The 18,651-nt window shown below is 40.4% G+C and overlaps 1 protein-coding gene across 1 annotated transcript in view; it reads left to right on the forward strand.

Annotated features, from left to right (window-relative positions):
• Window positions 1–18,651, forward strand: part of Ush2a (usherin) — a 678,059-nt gene that overhangs the window by 547,387 nt on the left and 112,021 nt on the right. The window contains exons 55-56 of the mRNA XM_033762039.1: window positions 5,362–5,545; window positions 6,482–6,639. Coding sequence (XP_033617930.1) covers window positions 5,362–5,545; window positions 6,482–6,639 — 342 coding nt within the window. The remainder of the gene's footprint in view (window positions 1–5,361; window positions 5,546–6,481; window positions 6,640–18,651) is intronic.

Consider the following 18,651-nt stretch of genomic DNA (forward strand, 5'->3'; position numbering starts at 1 on the left):
AGCAGAATAATGACCTAGACACACAGGAGAAGAGATTGTCTGGAAGGTGGTGTTAGGGAGGAGCAGACAGGACACAGCTTACTCTGGGGGAGACTACAACCCGTATGGACACTGGGGAAGGTGTTACAGAGCAGATAACCTGTGAGGGGGCCCGGGAGGAACAGGGCTTTTACCAAAAGGACAGAGGGCGAGACACGCAGTCAGTGGAAAGTGTTGCCGTCGCTGTATGTGGGCACAATGCTGATTTCTATTAAATTTAAATTCCAAATTCCTTGTGACACAGTGGTTCTGTTCTCATTGTCTACTCCAGAAACCATGCCACAGAATATCTGTTGAAGATTTGGGGAGGCTTAATGATAAAGTGGTGGGAAGCAATTTAATATCCAGAGTAGGGAAATTGTGAAATAAACTCAAGTATTCTCACACGGTGGAATTCCATGCACTGGTTCAAAAGAATGAGGTGATCTGTACATATAAATAAGTCATGGAACCATATTAATACGTTTTGTATAAAAATAAATACAGGAAATACCATTCATTTCTAATGCTAAATAAATACATGTATAGCAAAAATTCTGAAGGTGTCTACACCTAACTGATGTCCATGGTTACCTGTGGGTTGGGACTGGAATAGGTGGTATCATTTACTTCGGGGAGGTAAATATGCTTAGAAGCTTGAGTTACAGGTCATCTAATTATTTTGTTAATCTTTATTGTATGCCTGTTTTACATGTGGGGAAACTGAGGCACAAAGAAGATTCTAAACAGAAATATAATGTCCATTACCTCAGTCGAGCTACTTGCCCATTAGTCTTCTAGTGAAAAGGACTGTTGCACCTCAGAATATTAGACTTGAACTTCCTACCAGTAAATGGGGAATAAAATGGAAAATTCCACATATGGGGCATATGGCTCCTCCCCAGGAACTCACTAATGATGTTTTCTATATAAAGAATGTTTCATGTCAAAAAGCTTAGTGTTCCTTTGAAAGGAAGAAACCAGCAGTGGATTTTTTGGAAAGGTAAACTATCAAATGGATACTTTCATGATAATGGATAATTTCTAAAGGGTCTATCAACCAGTTTTGGCTGAAAGTCAAGCCTGATGAAATGATAGGGCTTCTTGTTCCTGTTTACTCGTTGATTCATATATTTAAGTTCTTTAAAAAATAGGAACCTGTTTTCCCACTTCCTTTAATAAAATGTCTTAAAAGAGTTCAGATTTTATGGCTTAAAAAGTATAGCTTTTAGCAGTGCAGAAGGATGATAGGAGAAATGTTGCCTTCAAATTTATATGCCGTTCTTTTAACAGGAGTAACGATGCAAAGACTCAGTCCACTCAGGGAGCATCTCTCTGCAGGAGGAATGTGGATTGAGATCCACTTCCAGGCTGTATAAGTGCCACGGATGCCGAGTGTGTGCATGAAATCAGTGTAGTCTCAATACTTAACGTGGGGGTCTTAAGGGAGCAAATCAGCAATAATGTGAAGTCCTGTTGTTTTACTGCAAAGTAGAAGCAAACACGTTACATTGTTTTAAATTACTAAGCCAGGTATAACTCATTATAAAATGTCACTTTTGAAGGCAGTGAGGCAGAGTGTGAAGGGCTGATATTTCTGCATCTTTAGTGGGTATGGAGAGAATTAAAAGAAGCATTTGTCTGGGGCCATCCTGAGCCCTTTCCACGTTTCTCATTTTTAATTAGAAAAAAAAGTTAATACGCATTTTGACTTCATGACAAGTTGAACAAAGTTCCCTACAATTGTATCTGCATTGAAAACTGTGTACCTTTAGGCACATTCTGTAGCAGGAAGAGTTTGAACTGGATTATTACTCACTTTTGTTAGAACCATTGCCACCTTGGTGAGCTCTGGTGCCTTTTGGAGACGCCTATTGCAAGACTGGCAGGCAGGCTTCCCCAGAAAATCAACAGTAGTGAAAACAAAAAGGGGAAGAAACCAACCTGCCTCGGTTTCCCTGCAGAATCACCTTCCGGCCTTCTTTATCCACTGACGCTGCCTTGGACATCTCCCCTACTCTTTGCTCGAATAACCACACTCTCCTCTGCAACCCCAAAGACCTGGCTTTCTCTCCTGAGGAGGGTGGGGAGCTGCTGTGCTCCAAAGAGCTCGGGAGGGCTGCATTCATGGGTTCAGGACTGGGTACCTACTGCTCTGCCAGACAGTCACACGTAGGAGTCTTTTAAACACTTTAACCTCATAGCTTTTGCACTGAATCTCTCTGCCTATCCCATCCCAGTTTGCTTTTTCTCCTGTGCCCTTCTCTGAGGTATCACCGCCCACCTTCCCTTGTGCCCCCCACCCACCTTCTTAATGCTTGGCTTTTCTTTCAGTTATACTGCATAATTGTTCATAAACTCTTACCATAAACCTGAAGGACTTTTTAAACATCTGTTCTTCCTTTCTATCCCCTCCGCCACTGTTTTGATTCTGGTTCTTCTGACTTCAGTGGATCCTAAGTGAATGCCCGGCCTGTGATCGTTTTTCATCTTTTCATATCTCCCAGCCTCTTTCTGCCTCCTTTGCCAAAACAGATCGTATCTCATATTAATCACCTCCACCACATCCTGTTTCCTTCCACAAAAACATAAATCCGTATCTTTTTAGTAAAGCCAATAGGCTCAAGATTTCAGCTCTGCCAAACCGATGAATCTTTGGGTCTTGCCCACTCCGGTGCAGCACAGCAGCCACACAGAGGGGCCCAAGTCCCACCCTCCCATCCCTCTCTGACTAAGGGCTGGGTCCCCTCAGCCTGGACACCCTGCCCCGCACCCTCACTGAGCTAACTCGAGCTCAGCATGTGGCTCCTGTGGCTCCCTTTCCAGAAGCCTTTCCTGCTGTGTGACCGCTAGACAGTTCTGAGTTTTTATTTGCACGGTGATGTGAAGTGCTATTCTTTTAATAACTATGAAAATAACGTGACCACCTGCTTCCCACCTGTCCCTGTACGCCCCAGTCTGTCTCAGGTCACCTATCCTAAGTGCCCCCTCAGCCCCTGAGGGGAATTATCATGCTGCACTATAACCTTTTATTTTCACATCTTTATTCACTTCTAGGACACAAGCTCCTTCAAGGGTAAGGAGGGTATCTTTCTCCCTGACGTCCACAATCCCCAAGAAAATGACAGGAAGTCAGATAGAATGCTGAGTGAATAAACAAGCAATAGTAAACAGTCCAGAAACCAAGCACTCCTGATGTAAGTTGCTGATTGTCACCACTGGATCTCACGAGAAAGCCAATTCACACTAAATGCTTGAATTTTTAAATTGGAATAAAATTATAAGAACACGAGAAGTGGGCAATCGTTGCATGGAACTAAAGATAAGTTTAAAACACACCCGGCATGCATGCTCTTTTTCTGAAAGTCAAAAGTTTCATCCACGTTTGCCTTGGGAGCTTTAACCCCAGACCTCTCAGCTAGTTTCCCTGCCACATCCTCCCAGGCCATTTCCCTCGCTCATCACTTCTGCCTTTGAACTGTCTCCATCCTGCCCCTCTGTTACACAGGATTGGCTTTTCCAGTGCTACCTGGATTTGGGATATGGGAGACAAAAACACAAATTCTCCACTTGGGACTCACTGAGACATCTCCCCGAAGGTGAATCACACTCTTATCGAATATATCTTGGAACTGTTAAAATAGCAGTGTCCCCATATCACTATGAAGATAAAAACACAGCGCTTACTCACTATTTACATGTTTGAACTGCATCTTACCAATCAAGCCAGTGGACACAGGGTCACAACAGAGCACATTCATGAGCTTAGATGAACACAAAACTCAACTTTTGTTTATATAAAATTTTATATAAAATGTGAAACAAACCTAAAATTCTACTTCATTACCTTGACATGTTCAAATCAAAAACTAAGCATCGGCTCTCTTTTAGTACCTTAGTCATTTTTAATGCATCCCTAAGGCAGGAAAGATGTGACTATGAAAAGATAATAAACTAAACCTTTATACTTTATCTCTTGAATCAACAAATTAGTGTTATGTTTAAATCAGGACTCACAGTGAAGGGCTGAATTACCTCACAGCTGTTGGCAGAGAATCGGAGGCATAAATGTATACTATGATTTGGGGATTTTTTTTTTCCAAGTAACTAGCCCAGAGCCAGCTCAGAGAACAAAATGGGTTCCTTTCTTCTTGGGAATGAGGTGGTCCTTAGAAAGTCAGTATGCTTGAGGCATTTTGAGATCTATCTAAAAATTTTATAGGATGCTGCTATATAAATTGTGTTTGAATGTTCTGAAAATTTTTTCTCCTAAACATGTCAAAATTGTACCCTTTGCAATGTAACTTACATGAGAGATACAATCATCCCAAAGCTCTTGATTACAGGGAAGCTAATGTAATGAAAGGAGTGTTTTTTTTTTAATTCCATCAGTGAATTACCCTGTCAGAACATAACTAGATGACAACATAAAGTGTCAGGATTGAGATTTCTCAAGGCACATTGTTCATCAGAAGGTCTACATAGAATCCACAGGGCTCAATGATTTGGAGGAAAAGAAAGTGATAATTCTCTCAGTGTTCTGCCCAAGAAAATAAATAGAGGGACAAGATCAGGAGGTAAATAAACTGTATAAAGAAAAACCTAGAGTCCTGTTTAGGATGCTTTTGATTTTTGATGTGTAAGTAATTACTCGCATGGCTCTGTCAAACAACTGGATTCATGAGTCTCGAGCCCAGAAGAGAATCTCAATCTAATGGTACACATTTGGAAATGTTTCATGGAAAGATGATACTCAGAACTAAGACTGAGTAGATGTCACCTAGGGTGTGAGAAGAAGATGAGAAAGGACAAAAAGAGAGGAAGAGGGTGGGGAGCAGAAAGAGGCTAGGGCTCTGAGGCACTGCATTATTGTACGGTAAGTGCGTGGGGTGAGACAAGAACCAGTCAATGAGCGCAGAAGGGTAGCATGAGGAAAAGGAGAGGAAGCACAGCCCAGATATGAGAGGAGGGGGAGATTCTTATTTGTTGAATTGTATAATTCAGGTAAATACTGGATTATGCTTTCTTCCATGTATTCAAGGTAAATAGTATCAAAATTTAAAATTCCTGCATAGCCTCTCAGGCCTTGATTAAATTATACTTAGAATGACAGCCAAGATGGAGAAACTGTCTACTGCTACTGGTGTGATATCCCAAAATCAACAATAAGAGAAATGTATTTTCTGCTCAGTTATATATTTCATCTCCAAAGTAAATGTATTTGTCAGTCACAGTGAGATTTCTTGTAATCCACAGATAAAAACATCATGGTTGGCGAGGGGATGGCCCGAGGTATTTATTTTATCCTTCTGATAAATAAAGCTCACGGTGCTGTTTTTCCAGGGGTCTGGGTGAAACCTCGACACACCATCATCAATTCTACATCGCTGGAATTGTACTGGAGTCCACCAGAGAAACCCAGTGGTCCCATTTCTCAGTACCAGTTGAGTCGGAATGGAACTTTGCTTTTCCTAGGTGGCAGTGAGGAACGGAATTTCACTGATAAACACCTGGAGCCCAATACCAGGTAACTAAAGGAAACTTTTACCAGTCATGCAGGAGGATTTTTTTTTTTTTTTAATTTTGCAAGCTTTGAGAAAAATGCGTTTCACTGAAATGTTACTGTTTTGGATGAATCTTGTCATTCATTAGACATACTTAACTAGAGAAAACATTGAGTCAGTAAGTTAGTTTTCAGACTATGTGAGATTCCTGTAAAATGTAAACTGTTTAGTCTTCTGTTTGACCTGAAAAGCATAAGAAATTTTAAATAAAGAAAATACTCAAAGAGTCAAAGTCAAGTCGAGTAGTCACAGCATTAAACTTTAAAAATTATCAAGTTACTGTAAAATGCATTTCTACATAGCAACAAAAGAGATTCAGAGTTTTGTTTTATATCAATGACCTTTGCTTCTCTTATGTTTTCTTTACTTGCTACACTAGTGTAGGCACACATAGTTTTAGGGGAGGAAAGTTCTACATATCTGCAATTCGTTCCCATTCATGTCTCAGCAGAGACGAAATATATCTTACATTAACAGATATTTTATTGTAGAGCACAAAGAACGATTTAGTTTTATTGTAGAGAATAGTAGATCAATTTAAAAACCTTTCCCTCTAAACATATTACCTGAACTTAAACCCATTTAAAAATAAGGATGAGTCATTTGAATCTTCCACTATCAAGCAGCATCCTCCAAGACTTTCCTGCGATCTTCAGGAAAAGTTATGAATTATTAGAAAGTCAAAAGTATAAAGTTGGGAGTAGCAGAAGTAGTTATGACCTGGAGAAAATTCTACCTGTGCCAGAAAAATGTCCAGGCCCTTGGCAAACTCTCTTGATGAGGAGCAAAGAATTTCCCATTTGTCACAAATTTCAGACAAGACAATGGATAGAACAGTCAGCTGTCATTGTTGTCCGACTCACTTGTGCACTGACTTTCTAAAACTCTTCTTTGCTTAGATATGTTTATCAGTTAGAAGCCAAGACTGGAGGAGGCAGCAGTACCAGCGATAGTTACATCATCCAAACACCTCAGTGGACACCAGAAGAAATCCATCCTCCATACAACATCACAGTAGTTGGCCCTTATTCCATATTTGTCGCTTGGATGCCACCAGGTAAAGAAAAGAAATAGCCCCTCACTCTTTCTCTCTCATTTGTATGGAAGAAAATTAATTGAAAACAAGGATGGATACCGTGCGTCTCTTGGGTAGATGAACAGAATAATCCAAACCACACTCCTGAGCGAGTAAAGGCCACAGGAGTCCTTAGATTAGATTCCTGGCATTCTAGCGTCTCTCTATGATCTATCAGTGGGTTGGGAATTTAGATGGACAGTGGCCCACTCTGCCTACATATTTAAACTGTGATTGGTTATGGTTGCTGAATTTTGCTTCTCTATGCTTTGCGGTCTCCACTGAGCTATTTGTCACTATTGAGTTGCTTTTGTGATTTAGTGTGTTATAATTTTTGATGTAGGCATCATCCTCATGTAAAATCTTGATTGTGGAGTAAAGATGAGAATGAAATCTTCCTTTTCTATCTTTCAGCATAAAGCACACATGGAAAGGTTTATTTCCAGGTAAAATTAAAAACCCGTTGAAGTGTTAAATGTATTTCAAAAATATGTGGATTATTTTTAATGCCTAGTCTTAATATGAAATGGTGCTGGGCACCCCTGAAACATAACTGGAAACTCTGCAGTAGGCTCCAGTCTCCTACTCACTGTACGACACAGGCCTGAGGAAAAAAACTAAAATCAGATCTAAGAGAGACAGAAAGCAGGGTGCCAGGACAACTAATGCCAGGGCAACCAACAAAGGTGTGGCAATCCAAGCTACTAATTTTTATTGGTCATTAATTGGGTTAAAGGTGAGCTACATACTAGGGCAGAACTATGTGCAAGGATGTGCAATTATATGGTTTCTATGAAAATTAATGTAAACAAAGCTCATAAAGGATAAGACACAGCTCTCTCAAATTAGGAACAGCATACATAAAATATATGGTTGTATTAGAACATCGTTCTTCTGGTAATAAGGTTTTAGTTGTGGGAACAAAATTTGGGTGTGAGTTAGTCTGACCTCAGCACATACACTTCTGTTGGACTCGTTGCTAAAACAAGCCAATTGTGGTGTTAACTCCTCGTGGCCTGCACTGCTTACAGCCCGATTTGAGCATAATCAAGATTGAAGACTCCCGAGGAATGAGAACGAACCCATATTGCTCCCATCAGAGCAGATGATCACAGTTCAACATAACAGTAAAAATAATTAGCCCTTTTGGCCATCTGCAGATTCGTTCCACTAAATAATTAGGAAAGACATATTTTTTACTGAAGTAAACAGTACGTAAGTTAAAGCAGGTAATACAGTCAAAATAATATAAAGTCAATATAAAACATAAATTCCAATAAACCAACATACTTTTTTTTTCCCCCACCACTGGGGATTGAACTCGGGACCTTGTGCTTGCAAGGTAGGTGGTGGAATCACTGAGCTAAATTCCCAGCCCAAAGCAACATACTTCTGATATCACAGTCTAGGAGCAGAGAGAAAGGATCTCACTCAAATTCACAGGGGATTTATAAGCAAAGAAGATTTTAAGTTGCTCTAAGGTATTAAATACAAATGATTCCACACACCTTAGCTATAAAATAAATACAAAGCATGCTGAACAAAACAAAATGTAAAAGAAGAATTAATCATGGAGGCATGTGTCATTAAGAACTATCATGTATATAAGTTTTTGGAGCATTAGATATTCATGAACTCTCTTAATTTCAATAGCAAAAAAGACAAAAATTCTACCATGAGAAACATATGAATTTAATCCCCCATAAGAGGACTGATTTCAACTTTCTCTGGAGAGCGCTGGTATCTTGCACCCTTCTAGCATTTTGTAATTGGCATGTGTGTAGTACTGTTGGGCTTTAGCACTGCAAAGTACAATGAGACTGGACAAAGCCACTTTGAGACCGTATTCAGCCTGCTTACTGGAGAGCTCCCCAACTCACACCAGGATCTCTACAATGCAAATTCTCAACAGTAAGGGAAAGTCCAACATGATAAGCAAAGATGATGTTTTTCCAGCCCTGTGCCTAGGAAGTCCTGCAATTTATCCAGTCACCACCACTTGAATATAATTCAAATACAAATTGCCTTTCCATTCTGCAAAGTTCACACTTTGGATTTGAAAATTCTTTTCTTTCCAAAGTTCCAGAGTAAGACCAACAAGAAAACCAGAGTTCATATCCCAGCACTGCCACCTGTTAGGTGACCTTTAAAAACTCAGCTATAGCTTTAACTCTTGCCTACCTCAAGCCTTGTAGAAATTTTTCATTCCAGTCCAGACTAAGGGAAAATGTAAAGAAGCTAACTTTGACCATTTAACCAATGGTTAATAAATCTCTAATATCTAGACCTGTCAATCTTTTAGTTTCAGAGGCACAAATTCTACTACAGAAACCCTGTAATATAGAGAAAGATTAAAATCTTAAATTAAACTTTTTTCCTGGTGCCTAGAAGGATTTCAACTCAGTAAACAGTCAGATGACTTTGAACTGTGTAAAATCGACAGCTGATTTTATTGGAAAGATCCCCATGCTGTGTTTTGATTTGGATAATAAAAATATATTTTATCTTCCTGAATACTCACAAATATATATCTTAACCAGAAAGAAAACAACCTTATTATAAATAGATGTTATTTAGCCACTGGCAATCAGGAATTTTCTAGATATTTAACATTCTCTCTGCTGTTCCCAAATCATTACATCCTTGGTAAAGCTGAATCATAGGCAACATTGTCTGTGTCTAGGCAACATTGTCTGTGTCTATAGTTTCCAAACATAAAGGAGCATAAGAAGTACCTAGAAAGCTTGGACGCAAATTCTCAATCCCAAATTTGCTGAAGAAGAATCTCTTAGAAGTCAGGAAGTCTAGATATTTCTGTAAGGCTCCTCATCTGACTCTGAGATGTTCTTCCACATTTAGTAACCACAGATCACACACATCAAGCAAAAGTGGTCAATTAAAACGATTCTCTGAATGTATGAATCGAACAAGTTTCTCTCAAACACCAGAAGCCAAAATAGTGGTAGAATTAGTGTTTTCCCTTGCCTTCCTTTTGTTGTCAGTATGAACAGTAACTCTAGACAGTGGTAAGTTGCTGGGAGAAAAAAGTCTATATAGTTGCTAGATGACAGAAAAATTACCTTAGCAATTAACTGAACTTTGGTTCTACAGCCATCACTAAAATGTATTTTAATATATGTGTGGAAATCAACTAGTGAAAAGGGTGAGGTCTATAGAATATCTGCAAATGCCCAGGGAAGAGTAATTGTGATCCTATGAACAAACATCTTGCACACGCACTCATGTCACTTGTTATATTTGCATTTGTTAAATTGCTACTATGTACTAATATTTCCATAAGCACTTTTCCCTGCTGATTCTCATTCAAACCCAAAGAGATAGACAATACTATTATCCCCATATTAAGAAATGTGAACCTCAAAGAACAGGTATAATGTTCTCAGAGTCCCACAGAGGAGCCCGGGTCTGCTCTCTACTACTGCTTTTAAAGGGTAATTCCTTCCTGTGTTTGTCTTAACTCTTAAGTCCACATTGAACTTTTCATTTACTACCCCAAATTATCAGGTATATAATGTATCAACTCTGCTTTTGGAAATAGTTGCCCAGAGGGCCAAGAAACAAAACTAATTGTTGGTGAAAGCCAAACAATTCTGGGAGAATAATGTTTTATCAAGAAGGTCAGATGGGTAGAATGAATTGTGGGAAATGGTGATGACCTAAAGGCAAACACTCATCTGGTAACAGGTTCATCCTGCAACATGAAGAAGCTGGCAGCCAGAAGGCTCCACTGCCCCATCCAGAAGTCTAGAAGGAATAGACAGGAGCTAGCAAAGCCAGGTTCTGGGTTGCAGAGGGATTCTTCTAGGTGAGAGGAAAGGAGAGTCATTTCCCTGGCGTCTATAAGGAGACTATGCCAGAAGTATATCAAAGCCTTGCAAAATATTCATTCTCTTACCTGGCAGGCAAACCCTCCACTTTACCTCCTTATTATGTGACAAATGTCAATAGTCACGTGACCAAGATATTCTGAAGTCTGAAAGATTAAAATTTCATCTCTCTAAGTATCCTCTGCGCCTGTAGATCAGGCGGTGTACAAAACACATACCCCCATAAAAATGTGTGCTAAATTAATGGAAGAATAAAATGGTGAAGACATTTGCAGAACATACCACGTAGGCAAATGTAAATAACTTTTTGATTATTCTCCTGTTTAAAATTATTCAAACACTTGATTTCCTATTAAAGCCCCTCTCTCACCACATTAACTTGATGCCACACACACACACACACACACACACACACACACACACCCCCCTTTGAACACAAACAGGGCACATACAGATTTTCCAAAAATTACATGAGGTGTGATTTTAAAAATGGGATGAATGAGTGTTTAAATTTAAGGACGAATCACCAATAACTTCCCTCAAAATCCTCCCCCTTACTTCAAACACATTTATCCCACCATTCCTACCGCTTTGTGAAGCAGGTCTGGATAGCCTCTCTTGAGTGTCTTCATTCACGCTGTCGTGGCTGCCTCAGTGTCCTGATTCATTGAAAACATTTGCCTTCCATGGTCCGTTTAACTTCAGGAAAGAGCTAGAGACCACACAGTGCCAGGGCCAGTGAATAAGCTGGACAAGGGTGCCTTGTGATGGTTTTAAGAGCCTACTTTTCTTTGCATGTGACTAAACATCCGCTTTCATCATATTTTTTTTTAATCACACCTCATAAAGACCCTGAGGAAAGAGGGCTTTCAGAAAGTATCAAGAATGTGGGATAAATGTGTTCCGAGTGAGGGGAAGACCTCCAGGGGGATTCATGGCAATGACTATTACTGTAATAAACTATTAATGTAAACATTCACCACACATTTCCATCTCACCTCATATGATGTCATGCAGATGCTTAATTTTTTCACCTTGCAGAAAAGGAAACATTGGGACCCAGGTAGAATGAGCACACACTGTAATTTTCCTGTGGCCTAGGACCGAGTGCACAGTGTCTCTAAATTCCGGGTTTCTCATCTATGAAAGGGAGCATGGATGCCTTCTTTGTGTTGTCGCACACAGTGAGCCGGCGTGGTACAACAGTTCTTACCGGGTGCTGGCCATTATTGTTGGACCTTGCAAATGATGTGTGGAGTAGGTTCGTTTACCCTCAAGCATCCCTTCTCACCTTTCACTGGCTTCACACTTCGGATCAAGACACACGTCCGTATTGAGGAGAGCAAAGGCTGTGTTACCTTAGTGGGCAAAAATCATAGAGAATGACGAAGTAAAGACTTCATGGAACATAAATGGTTTACTCAGAAAAAGAATGGAGATGGATATCCTGGTTGCTTAAGAATCCAAACATTCAAAATTATTTAAACTCTGAAGATAATAATGAGCTGTTCTCATTTATCAAGATGATGACTCTATTTTGAACTATCCCAGCCCTTAATCATGTTCTAATTAATAGTGTCACCGCATACAACATGCACTTTTTCCACTAAGGATGGAGAGTTATTTATGCTTAATGCATAATATCGAGATGCTGGCGCTTTTCCTTTCACATTTATCTTTTAGTCTATTAAAGAAAAGAGTTGGCAACAATGTTTCTGCTGAGAAATCATTTTAATTAATATTTCTTGGGAATATAAATGCTTTGTATTAATCAAATTTTAATTAAAGCTTTAGCTAGTGACAATATGGCCTACCTATAGATGTCAGGCACCTTGGCATTTCGTTATCTCATCAGTGGCAGTGCATTAGATCACACGCTACCTACTTGAAGACAAAATTGGTGTTGTGCTATCTAAAACATTCACATTGCATTAATTGGGATGATGCCACAATGACAGTTTCTGAACTTGTAAATAGCTAAATGACACGGATTGGCGAGTTCCTGTAGAAAATATAAAGCTCTCTTTAATGACATGTGTTTTATTTTGCCCATTAATAAATTTATCTTACACTATTGAATTTTAATATATGCTGGGCTTTGTACTGAGAGACATATATATCTCATTTAATACTCATAACTGGATCTACTATGTCCTCTCGTTTTACACATTTTACTAATGAAAAGTCAGTGTAGACATCCTAAGCTATTTTCTCTAGGTTCTTTATTATGTAATCAGCCCACATTGGGGTAGGGAGTATTTTCTCACTTTTTTTTTTTAACCTAAAAGGTTCAGAAAGCAAATAATTCTTTATGAGTTTTCTGGTGGAGTTTAGAAACAGATACAGAGATTGTGAGTGACCCAATGGGATCATTTGCTTTGTAGCTCACAATTTCCTGGTTATTCATTTGCCTCTGTGCGGATCAATTCCTGTATTCATTGAACGTAAGAGCCTGTGTCCTAAGCCTCACGTGTGGGTGAGACAGGATGCTCAGCGCTGGAAAGTTGCAGGGAGGAACGGAAGGAACACTGCCCTCCTGACAAGAGCCGCATCTAGAGAGGTAGAAAAGACCAAAGACCAAAACCACACCTATGTCACATTTCCCTGTGATTGTGGTTCACACCCCATGAAGGACATAACGGAGACGCCCCTACCCTTCAGAGGGGAATCGAGGCCAGTGTGTTCAAAGTACTATTTTTAGTGCAACCAGTGTTTTGAAGCCAATGCAACCATCAAACTGAATCAATAGCTTTTCCTCTTAGAATTGTTCCTGCTCCGGCTCCTAAAAAAAGATTTTAAAAAGGATGATTTGATTGACTTGTCCCATTGTAAAGTATGCACCTGCTGTGAAATGAAGCCAAGGAGAAAAAAAAAAAAGTTGAATAATTTAACTTTTTTATTTGTAAAGATAATCAGGGTTTTTCTGATTACATCTTAACTTCATAAATGTTAAATAACCTATCAGCATCTAGTTGTTGTAAATTATGAAAAGGAGCAATGCAGGGAATATTAACCAACAAAAGCCTTGTTCTTTAGTGAACGAGAAAATGTGTTACGGCAGCTTGTCATTGTGCGACTGGTAACTTTGACACCAAATAACAAAACTGCCATTTGCACTTAGGGTAAATTGCTTCACTTGAGCTTCTAAGGCACCTCTTGCTCTGACATAAATTTATGAACTCGGGAACTAACCAAGTCGTGTGGTTTCCCAGCTGACTCTAACAAATATGCCCATTTCATTTCACTTAGTCACTTGGATGCCCGGGGGCTCGGGGCTCCAGACGCACTGCAGATGGTGTACAGTTAGCAGGAGCTCTGGAGACTTCCATGTCACAGCCCTGCAGAGTATGACAGCGGAGGGGCCTCTTTCCTGCATGCATGTCAGTGTCTGAGGTGCTCACCGCTTAAGGAGCATTTCTCTTTCTCTACCTCCTTGGAATATGGAAAGGGCATATACTGCTGTTTAACCATGGGGTGAAAAATGCACTTCCCAGATTCAGGCTTTGGCTCACCGTGTCTAAGACTAGAGCCTGATGATGTGTCTGCTGGAAGCATGGTAGAAATGCAATTTGGTTTCCATCCTTTCCATGGGCGGAATTTCCCAGGCGGACAGTAGAGAGATTGAAGACACAGGATGGAGAGTCCAGGTGGATCGGAAGAAGGGGCAGGCTCACCCACCACTGGGGCCGAAGGAGCACTCACCTATCTTCAAAGGAACATGATCCAGTACACATGAAAAAATAAAGCTAGAAACAATGCATCATTACAAAGACATTCACTCAGATGACTATCATTTAGTTGGATTGGGAATAGCAACTTCAGATGAAAAATGGGCTCAGATGTGTTTGAAGGCACAAGAGAACAGAGTCATGATAGGTTTTTTGTTTTTGGTTTTTTTCCATTTTGTTCCATTTCCTTTTGCTCTGTAGGGATGTGTATCCTTTTTCCTAGCCCTTTCTTCATTGTAGGGATGCACTGAAGTGCTTTACAACGCTCTTCTTCACTCAGAAGAGGACTCTGGTGCCCGTGGAGCTCCCTCATGTGCCCGTGCCCACTCGGGGAATGAGGGACAGCAAGGACTTGGTCTGTCTGAAGTCATCCCAGTCTGTCTAGTCCCACAAAGTGATGACAGGATTTTCCATAAGTGTGTGCTCATCCGACTTGTCCACAAGACCTACCCTAGGGGTAAAGAAGACAGGATGAACAGCAATCTCCCACAGAGTCAGAAAACACTGCCTGAAACATTCACCTGACACCTGCAACTCCTTTGCGGTCTTCCTCACCTCTGACAAATGGAGGCAGACTCCACGTGGCATTCCTGAGCATCTGCCATCATCCAACAAGCAATATGTGATGCAACTCATCATGTAGGAAATTTTTCCACTAACCTCACTGGCTGAGGAGTGATGTGCTGTTACACTCTGGGTAAGTAAGAAGATCTAAAGAAAGCTAACCGCGGATGCAGGTTCAGCATCACAGCTCCTCTTCCTCTTCATTTTATAATAAGGAGGAATTGCTCAAAATGTGCCGTGGAACGCCATGACATTGCAACGTACCCTGGATAACAGAAATTTCCATAAACGCATCTTCCCGCTAGAAGGTTAAATCACAAACCGAGAGGGTCCCTGATTCCTACTTCAGTCTCTTTTACTGCCTCAAGCAGCACTCTCTGAAGAACGTTTCAGTGGAGTGGGGGAAGCCTGATTATATTGCTCTTATTTTACCTCTAATACAGAGCCTAGGTTTCCCTCACCCATTAATGAACTGAGAGTCTCAAACGGTCTGTGTAATCAGGTCTCTTCATGCAACTCTCAAACTTCATTTTAATTGCAGCAGTCTTGTCGGGAGCAGTGAAAACAGTTCCAGTTTTGTCTTGCAGTTGAGAATTAGCCCTTGAAGAATGACTTCGAAATAAGCCCATCGTGTGCATTTGCTATACCAATAAAGAGAACAGGAAATTTAAAAACTTTTCTAGCCCTTCTGTAGCCTGACATCTTTTTCCCCTTTATGGAGGAAAAGCAGTGTGGAATTCTCTAGTGCCTGAGGCTGTGGTGGATCACAGGCCAGGCCAACTTGTCATCTCCATGCTGGGAAGACACCTCGGGTGAAGCTGGTTTAAACCAATGGGAGAGACAAAAAAAAAACATACACACACACACTTTGAGGACAACGTGAGCAGCAGTTGTTCACACCACTGTCGTATCCATTAATCATTTCCTGGGGTCGTACTGTTGGTTCAGTCTAAGGTGACATCAGATGTGTTCACTTTACAGTGTCTTGCGACAGTTGTAATTGCTCAGCACACATATAATTTTCTTGTTTACTGGTGTACGTTTTGATGCATAATAGTTGCACTCATCCTGTGGACTTGGTATTTTACGTCTCGATTATATTTACCTCCCTTTCCCTTTCCTGCCCTGCTCTCTACCCTTTCAGCAGGTCCCTTTCCATCTCCACAAAGTCTACCTCCCTGTTTCCTATCGTCTTTCTCTTACTTTGGTCTTTAAATTGTTTATGTTTCAGATTTATCATATAAGACAGCTCTGTGATACTGCCTGATTTCTTTCACTTAGTTCATCTCACACATTTTAGGAAGAGAAACTCGGACCCATTTTTTGTAGTTCAGTAAAAGTGCAATTCTGCTGAGTTCCTGGGCTTAGGTAGGAAAATCACACACTGCCCAAGTTTTGCAGATCAAAGTCATGTTCCAGCAGCAGGTGCGATATTTCTTGTCTCTGAAAATGCATCGGCATGAGCCCACAAGCACCCATGGTACATGTACCTCATGTTAGACTTGGTTTTCAGAACTCTAAATAGCCACTGACAGTTTCCTTGTTCCATCAATGGAGATTCTGCCTGGTCGGTCATTAGTTCCCCTGCACCCAGTCTGTTATGAGAACTGTCCTGCCCATCTGTAGAGGTTCTCTCTGCACTGTCCCATCTCTTTCCCTGAACTAACCAAAGGCCACAGCATGAGGAGAGGGCATAAGTACAGAGGGATAAGATTCCATACCAGATCAGCCTGAGTTCAAGTCACAGCTGCCCCAGTTAATCCGTGTGCAACATAAAACAAGTTCCTTAACTTCTCTGAGCCTCAGTTTTCTTAGTTCTTAGAAGTTAATAACATTTACCTTTACAGCATTCTCCTAAAGTTCCATTCATTCATTCAAACTAATACTTATTGAACTAGTACTTTGTGCTAAAAGCTAGACATAGGAGCTACACTAAGCAAAAGAAGAAAGCTCTGGCTGTATGAAATTGGCGTCCTACTGGCATGAAAAGAGATGGTGACCAGTGCTTGGCATAACACAGGGAGACAGCAAAGTGATGCTCTTGTTTATGAGATGACTTCTGAGCTGCTCTCCTTACCTCCTCTCGCTAGTACTGTTCATCTAGTACTTTTAACTATCATCTTCCAGTACTGTAGGCTGGATCTTGTTAATTCCTTCAGAATCTTAGAACTATGTGGGGATGGGAGAGAAGTGAGGAGGAAAAGAAGTGCAAAGGGTCAAAATGTGGTGTGTGTATGTACTGACTTTCCAGTATGCCTGGATTTATTGTGTATGACAAACAGCTGCTAAGAAAAGGAGGGGAAAAGCTAAACTTTCTTGAAGAAATAATTACTAAAATGTAGAGATCACAAGCTTGGACGTGAAGAAAGCAGGGTCTACTGTGAGGTCTGCACGGCAGCCCTGGAAATGGGGAGATTGTATTATCACTAACCCGAGGAGAAGCCCAGGCAGAGCATGAGTGAGAGTGGAGAACCCGGCTACTTCTGCTTTGGACCTTCTGCTGGCGTGGAGATCTCTGTGGGATGTCATGTTTAATGTCATGTTTAATGTAGGCTGTGGAAAATCTCAGCTTCTGGGGAGGTCTAAAGCCAGAGATAGGAATTTAGGGATCGATAATGTAATGTAGTAGTTTCATCAATTAGGAAATGTAACGCATAGTTGAAGTAGGTTACTCTATCTATTTTTTTAATCTTTGGTACCGGGGATCGAACTCGGGTCCTTGCACTTGTGAGGCAGCCAGTAGGACCACTGAGCTAAATCCCCGGCCCTAAAGTAGGAAACTCTATATTTAAAATAAAAATTCTTAGTCTAGGTTCCCAAATTCAGCACAAGTTGTTTAGCACTTTTTTAGAGGGACCAATCGGTCGATCATTTTAATAACGATAAAAGTCTTCCAAGATTTCTTATTTCATCCACGCTGCACAAAATCCTGAGCATCCTTGGTGTGTCGGGCCTTTCTACTCCCGAAGCATTAGAGCTGTAGCTACATCTATTTCTTTAGACCTCGTCTCTCTTGGGTCTGAATCTCTAGAGACATCATTTGCCTGTTCCATTGTTTCTAGCTACAGACAAACTTAAGTACAAGGTAAGTATCCAAGCTCCTCAATGTTACAAGTTCTCAGTTCAGCAGGACAGTTTTGTAGGAAACTCCATTGTGTTCTTTATTCTAAGCTCCTATCATCTCCCTGAAAAAGTACCCATGTTAGTCATGGCCAAATAAAACTGAGCAGGCATTTAATTATATAAAAATATTGTGAAGAGACCACACTGACAAGACCTCTTTTCTTTGGGAAGCAGTGGTGAAAAATGACAGTTATTGGGCCGAAATTTCATATGTATTTGACATACATAAGCCTCGCTGACAGAGTGGACTGTCTCAACTCAATAATTAATGCACTGGGAATTCTCTAGGTAGACTGTGATTTGGGGACTTTATGGGCCATTATGTCAAGGATCCGTGTCAGACAGGATGCATACACAACGCTCTACAGAAAAATTATTGTCACAAGCACAACTGATGTTTATGTACCTTAAGAGTAAGTAAACCTAGGCAAAATATATGACACCATTCCTAATTGCCTTGTCTTTCTGAAAGTGAAATGTGCCTTTAGTTTGACTCACCAGTAGGGTATGTCTTTACACAGGAATATTACAATTTCTAAGAAACAGGTTCAGCACATTTCTTACTTTTGGAACATACAGCCGGATATTTTGCAACTGAGGCTTTGTGCAGCTTTTAATTGCTGTATTCAGGAAATACTTGCCTTTCCACAACAAGGTTTTAAATGTACGTTTTGCACAACGACAAATGGCTGTTGACCATTCCTTATAATATGTGTATGTATATGTATGTA

The sequence above is a fragment of the Fukomys damarensis genome, unplaced genomic scaffold (genome assembly GCF_012274545.1).
Source record: "Fukomys damarensis isolate Sample0158 unplaced genomic scaffold, DMR_v1.0_HiC HiC_scaffold_11, whole genome shotgun sequence".
Taxonomy (NCBI): Eukaryota; Metazoa; Chordata; class Mammalia; order Rodentia; family Bathyergidae; genus Fukomys; species Fukomys damarensis.